Genomic DNA, 7,500 nt, shown 5'->3' with positions numbered 1-7,500 from the left:
AATTTTTGGGGATAGGCCTTTGATATTTAATACACCATAATACAGTGTGTCATGTGCCTCTTTTGATGACCTTTGATTTGACCTTTTATGTAAACGTCAAATAACAGAATTTTTGGGGCATTTTTGTTGTCCAGACCATATGTTTTTTGACATAAGCCTTTGATATTTGGTATGTGGCTATACCATGATAAGTATATCATGCATGCCATTTTTATGACCTTTGACCTCTCATGAAAAGGTCAAATAATAGAATTTTTGGGGCATTTTTTTGTCTGCCTTTGATATTTGTTATAAAGTTAGTAAGTTTAATTTACTATCATATGTTCACAACACTGTTCCTTGGTTGAAGCACATATACATATAGGTGACTGTTATGTGCTGTAACTCTTAATTTTCCTTTCTAGAGATGATCCCTATAAACTGTTCAAAACACTATGGAAAATGGAAGGGGAGATATCAGTTTTAGTGTGCTAAAACAATTCTTCCTAGTTATGTAATGTATACCTACTTTTTGGAGGGGGTTCTCTAGCGATGCCAGTGTTTTTTCTATGGCCTCCTCTGTGACATGATTGGTACCACCACCTTCTCCACCATTGCCTTGAAACCCTAGTGCTGCAATCTAAATATGTTACTCATTTAATAGTCAAGCAAGTCTCATAAAAAGAATAACAATCAGCCAAGAGGCAATCTAATTAAAATCAGACTTCTTAGATACGGTATTCTCTGTGTCAGTCTGATTTTAATTAAATTGGGCCAAGAGGTTTATGAATCACAATACATTTTCCATGTAATTGATCATGTCAAAGTCACATGATTCACCCCCGTGCATACGATTAATGTATAGATTATATTTCTTAAACTGACTTACGATACCCTGGCGTAGAATTGATAAAAAGTAAAGATCTACGAATATATAAAATGGCAATGAAAGTCAACACTAGGGAAAATTCACATGAGTAAGTATCAGTTATACTTTTATCGATAACAAATTGTCACATAACTTATATCAACATTTAAAGAATTTCCCCAGGAACAAATCTATACTAAAATGGTAGCTCTATGTGCGATAAAAGCATAGAACACAGTTTTTTGGTGGTTGGAAAGTTTTTGATTTTCTTTATTTGTAATTATTTTATGCAAGGATAATTTGAGCAAAGTTTGGTATAAAATGGCCTGATATTTTAGAAAAGTCATTAATCATGCTTTAAAAAGTTGAAAGAAAGACATCAATAAAAATTTCTCATAAAAAACCCCCCAAAAAACAAATTTTAGATGATTGCAAGACAAAGCTGATAAATTTTGATAAATTTCTTAGTTTACGACGTAACGAGTTTGGAAAACATATTCTAAGAATTTTTTTTTTACCTCTAAAGCACACATTCCAAACGAATAGATATCTATGGCAGTGGTGCATCGGGATGGATCTAAACGAAGATAAATCAGTCTAAAATCATTATATACATATATAAGAGTTAGTTCTATCAAGAGGCCATATTTTAGACATTAGTTACTTTTTTTCAAATTCAAAGGTTGTAAAGTTTACCATAGGAGATAGGTATGATGAGGGACTCAATATTCAATGACATACTTTGTCACATATATGAAATAATTTTTTTGGCAGAGTTTACATCATTTGTAAGATGGGCTTCCCAATAGGATGGCACATGGAAATCTTGAGAAGCTTTGCAAAATATGTTAAATTCAGTTTAAACTTGGATGATCCAATCTGATTTTGAGCATTTCAGACAAGTTTTTAAAGTCATGAACTTGCCTTCATACTCTGGAGCCACACAATGCATGTTTTTGATGTCTTTCCTGTATGTCTTCACAATGTGCATTGCATCAGGGGCCACTGAAATTGACAAAATCTAAATATTAAAGCAACAGTTTAACTCCAGTGTCATGTATTTAACTCCAGTGTCATGTGTTATCATAACCAAATGGTTTAAAGATGATCATTAAATTTAATCTGCACATGCATGAAGCCTGCAAACTTTCACTTAGACATTGTTGAATTTGAAAAATTCATGCAAACATTTCAGCAAATCTTACCCGATCCAATTTTGATAAGACCATTATGTTGTATGAATATTGTATCACAAGTCAAATTGCCATGTATAATATCACAGGAGTGGAGGTAACTGCAAGCATAAGTTATCATACAGGTATACTGCATTTAAACCAAAGAATGCAAGGGCAGCTGACCGCTCACACATTACATTTATTCTATTGATGCAGAATGAGTGAGATTTTGTGCCAGATCAAAAGTTGCACTAAAACCGTAAACCTATCCAAGTATATGCACATTCTAAAATCTTTCCAAGATATCATTACATTTTTTCCTTCAAAGTTACTCATTACAGAAGCAGCTGTTTACCTAAGAGCTGATAAGATCTGCGTGCACCATCTCTTCCAGGCCTGAATAAGAAAATATGGAATGATATATAAAAAGAGTAAATGTTAAACAAAAAAAATTCAAAGTTAGAAATACTTCTAACCCTTTCATCACTTGTCACAATATCTTACCCCATTCACATGTCATGCACTGAATTGAAATTTTAAAATATAAATCCTTTGACCTTACATTGACATACAAATATACTCCATGACAAAAGAAATTATCCTATAATTGCAAAAGTTCACCATAAATCAAACATTTAACAATCTTTAGAAGAAATAGGCAAGTGGTTCCTGCTAAACTTTAAAATTTTAGTTTGTCTTATAGACATCATACACATACATTGTATAAAGAATAAGCAATGTGTCATATCCCCTACCAGTCCCAACCAGAAGTTGGATAAGACACAATGTCGCCGTCTATGTTGTTTCAGTCGGTAGAACTGAAACAGGCGTGGGTCTCGATAACTAGAACAGTGTACACGTAAAGTTATGTAGAACCGAGATGGGGAAACTTGGCCAAGTGTTAACACTACCTCCAGTGAGTTTTTCATGTTATATGGGGGCAGAGTAATTCAGATAATAAGACATTCACAAGTAATTTCCAGCAGTTTTCCACCCTTTAGTAGGATGTTCTGATGCCACTGTCACAAAAATCATGACCCCAAAAGTTAAGTTCAATCACAAAGTTTTACAACACAAAATTTAAAGATTTACATCCTTTAAATCTGGTACCCAAACAAAGGTATGAACATGTGAAATATGAAAGCCCTATCACTAACCATTCAAATGTCATGGCCAAGAATAAGTTTTTATGGACAAACAGAAAGACCAAACACTATACCCCCGAATCTCCGATTATGGGGATTAAAAAAGTCAAGAAAACTATATTTGGTACAAAGTCCCATGAATCTTATGAAAATTAGCCCATTGTGACTTAAACTTGTTCTGTAAACATACAGTAGTAAACCACATACCAAATTTCAGACTCCTAATCAAAGCATGGTGAAAGAAAGTGTGGAAAACCAAGTGGGACAAACAGACAGAAGAACGGACGGATAATGGACAGAGTGCAAACGAGTAGTCCACTTCAGCTTTGTCAGTAGGGAACTAATAAGTAATCATTCTAAAAACTTCTGGGGCTATGAAGTGGTACAGCACGTGATCAAATCTACTGTCAGAGAAGAATTTTGGGCTATACAGGATCAAATCTACTGAGAAGAATTTTGGGCTGTACAGTATCAAATCTACTTAGAAGAACTTTGGGCTGCACAGGAATCGATCATTTGACCATTTCACTTCATACCTCTTGAAAGTTTTAAAAATGGTTTTCTCAATAATAAACACTCAACAGCAATGTTCAATAACTCTCATCTGGGAATTACTTGTCCATGTATTTTTATTCTATGAATGAGTATACTGTAAAAGTGGTTATTCACCCATTTTTCCACATCCAACATTACATTGGGGGGAAAATATGCGGTAACTGAATACAATATATCAAATATTTATAACTATAGGTGTGGAGGAAATTTCCATGCTTATTACATGACCGCATAATTAGTGTAAATTTCCCCCATGCTTAAATAATCACTTTTACAGTATGTGATTTATTATAGTATAAAACCATGGCACAGTGGTAATGTAAATGATGCATAATAAAGTCTTACCATTATAAGCACATTTATTTCTCTACTTCAACACAACAGTATTTTTGTTAAGTTTTGATGCTGTTTTGTTAAAAAGTACATATAGATACCATAAGAAATAGAAATCAAATATTGCATTCTATCAAAAGTATAAAGGGAAAATAATTTTGTATGCAGCTATTAAAATTACATTTTCCAATTTTTAAAAAAAAAAGATTTTACCTTGAGCTGGAATGTTTTGTTGTTTTTCTTTGTTCTTTTTAAGAACTGTTTCAGAGAACCTGATGACATATATTCTGTAATGAATATGACCTACACAAGAAAGAATGAGAAAAAAAAAGAATAAATCAAAAATGTTGAAAACTTTTTAACTGTTGAAATTCTATGTGAAAAATAAAATCATGTCCATAGTTAACAAAGTTGATGCATGAAGTAACCTACCCGTGGGCGACCATCTTTGGTATCTGTCCAGTACTTGTGGAATTTCACGATATTTGGGTGGTCCAGTTGAATCAGACTGTTGAATACTCGTCTTATCTTTTCCTACAAAATGTACCTTACATAAAGAATCATTCTCATATCTTAAAACTGAGATATTCATATCACAGAATTGCATATTTCCTTTGAATATTTCTCTAAATAAGTTTTTTATTGAATATGAAAACTTTATTAACATATTAGATACTATAAACTAAAAATCTAGACTATGTACAAAACTACTAAGTAAGATCTAAACAAAGTCAATTAGTATAAACTTATGGTACAATTCAATACTAACACCATCTGTAAACCAACATTTGGTTTTTGAATTACATATTGCTATTGGTATTTATTTCATGTATTGAAACATGATTTTTATCACATGGTCCTGTATATAACCTTAATTTCACAGACTGCCTCCAAATATACTGGTTTACAGTTCTCTGACAGTCTAAGTAACAAACTTTGTGTAATATACATATTATACCAAACCACCTATCAACACCACATACATTTGTCATGCAAAGTCTCTCCAATAGTTATTAATTAACATAATAACATCAATAACAATCAATAGTGCATTTTCAAGTGATGTGCAATGTGCAAGATAAAACAATGTTTTCAAATGTCTCTTAATAAGTACAGGTATTGTGATCAGTCACCCACACAAACTGCATTCTAAATAATCCAGCTCATAATAAAATTTGTATTTAAATGTACATTCAATTCAACTACCCCATGCACCGGGTAAACAGACAATATTGTATACACAGTGAAGACCCATGATGCCTGAAAGCACACCAGACAGGGCTTACACAAATGAGTACAAATATCATACTGTACACAGCAGAACACCTGATCTAAACACTGGTAGTGAGCAGACATCTGCCTACATTGTCTCTACATATTCTAGATTTGCTTAATATTCATGAGAATTTAATTCTTGTGTAATTTGGCAAGATCACAAAGTTGTCAATTTTACTACATGCACTAAAATATCAATCACAATTGAAAATTTCTTTTCAAATCTTTATTAATTGAAATTATATAAATAATGGTAATGAAAAATTGTAAGTGTTTAAAATGGAGACCAAAAAGGTCACAGTGCTCACCCGAGTTACCTCCTACTTTTGCCTTCATCTTATTTTTTTTGTAGTGTGACCTTGTTCTTCTTTTGTATATTGTAGCAAAAACTTTTTGTTTAAGTAAGTAAGATTTCACTATTTCTCTGCTTTAAAGTTATACACTAGACACAAATTTTATTTAAGCAGCTAGCTTGACCTTGTATAATGAAATATAATTACCTAAGTTTGATTAAGGACAAACATTCATATCATAGGAAACTTTTTCAAGTTTCGTCAAGCATAATTTTCTGGTGTTTCTCTAGAAGATTGTCTTAGCCTCAAGCCCTAAACAAATGTTTATTGTATTAAAGTATTATAGCAATTGACAAATTGACCTTGACCATTTTAAGGTCATACATAACATGGATAAATTCTAATACAATCCATATCAAATTTATTGTCCAACTAATGTTTGTGTTAAGACAGAAGGACATACAGTGGGTCCATGTGTAAAAAAAAAACCCAGGACATATACAATTGTATATAAAATTGTTAACCAGGTGTCTATTTTAAGCATTTGAAACATTCACTTTGCCTCTACATAGATCCTCATCCTCAAAAACCAAGGAATATAAAATTTCTTCAGTATGTTTGATAGATGAATAGGAGAGATCTGAGGAATGCATACTAGCATGTTAAATTTGGTCCATCCATGGAACCTCCAACTCATATCAACTACATCTTCTTACTAGATGTTCAGAGGTAGAGAAGATGAGAAAATGCAAAGTAAGAAGATTTTCAAAGATTTCATGCATTTATATACCATAGGTCCTGCCCCAAGACCCTTCAGTGTCAAGTATTGTCTTACGAAAGTCACATCTGCTATGTGTGGGATTTAATCCCACACATAGCAGATGTGACTTTCGTAGTTTTGATAGGGCTAAAACTTGTTATAATTTACTAGTATACACACAGATTGCCTGATTCGAGAATTATAGATTTAAACATTTAACATATTTCATTTCTTGAGAATTTGGTCTACCCTTTATGGTCATTGATCTACAACTATTTTACATAAAAATTGTTTAATTGTTCCAGAGAAAGTGTTTAAATTTTACGACAGACAGACATAGAAAAATAGACCGAACAGATTCAAGAAAAAAAAAAAAATGATCAGAAAAGCTTGAGTCTTCAGTTTAGGTGAGCTATTTCATTACATTAGTTGAACAGATACAAAATACCTCATGGGGAGAACCAAGGAATAAATACAATTTTAAAAAGCTTCTAGTAAGTTCTGAGAGTCTAAACAAATTTGACCATTTCATTCACAAACATTTGTGCAAGTGTTTTTAGACATCAACTTGGTGCTTAAGGAATTGGTTGGTGACTGCTCTTATTATAACAATACATGTGCCTTGGGATACATATTTAAAACAATTTTTAAAAATATTTATCCATTTTTTCCTTTACCAAAATTGGGGAATGATGACAATACTTCAAATATGTTATTCAGTCAATGCAAAAAAGAACTACATCTGTAATAACTAATGACTATTAACTAATGAAGTACGGTTAATGTTGATGCATCCATAACTAAATAGTTGTAAATCAAATCTGAATTAGTGAAAGTAAATAATTCAAAAATATCTTTACATGTATAAAAAAAACAAAAAAAAACTAAGTAAGTTACAAGTACTTAAACACCCAATGTATACCTGTATTCAAAGATTTGGTAGCTCAAACATAATCTAAACTACTTCAACTTTATTAATACAATTATTAATACACTTCTCAAAAAAAGAGAGAAATAAATGACTATTACTGTATTCAGGAAGAGAGGGGAGGAAAACTGGTACCCAAACACTGGTACCCAAACACAAATACAAGTTTGTAATTTCAATCATTAAACA

General features: G+C 32.0%; 1 protein-coding gene across 2 annotated transcripts in view; it reads right to left on the bottom strand.

The window, feature by feature from the left end:
• LOC125669657 (nuclear receptor-binding protein-like) overlaps positions 1-7,500 on the bottom strand; it is a 27,382-nt gene that overhangs the window by 14,045 nt on the left and 5,837 nt on the right. For both annotated transcript variants that reach the window (XM_048904345.2, XM_048904346.2), the window contains 7 exons: positions 4,488-4,589; positions 4,269-4,358; positions 2,378-2,418; positions 2,053-2,141; positions 1,772-1,852; positions 1,366-1,424; positions 509-619 (listed from right to left, as the gene is read on the bottom strand). In XM_048904345.2, coding sequence (XP_048760302.1) covers positions 509-619; positions 1,366-1,424; positions 1,772-1,852; positions 2,053-2,141; positions 2,378-2,418; positions 4,269-4,358; positions 4,488-4,589 — 573 coding nt within the window. The remainder of the gene's footprint in view (positions 1-508; positions 620-1,365; positions 1,425-1,771; positions 1,853-2,052; positions 2,142-2,377; positions 2,419-4,268; positions 4,359-4,487; positions 4,590-7,500) is intronic.

This window comes from Ostrea edulis, chromosome 4 (assembly GCF_947568905.1).
Source record: "Ostrea edulis chromosome 4, xbOstEdul1.1, whole genome shotgun sequence".
Classification (NCBI taxonomy): domain Eukaryota; kingdom Metazoa; phylum Mollusca; class Bivalvia; order Ostreida; family Ostreidae; genus Ostrea; species Ostrea edulis.
Note: the sequence above shows the minus strand (reverse complement) of the source record. Positions and strands in the feature narration are given on the sequence as shown.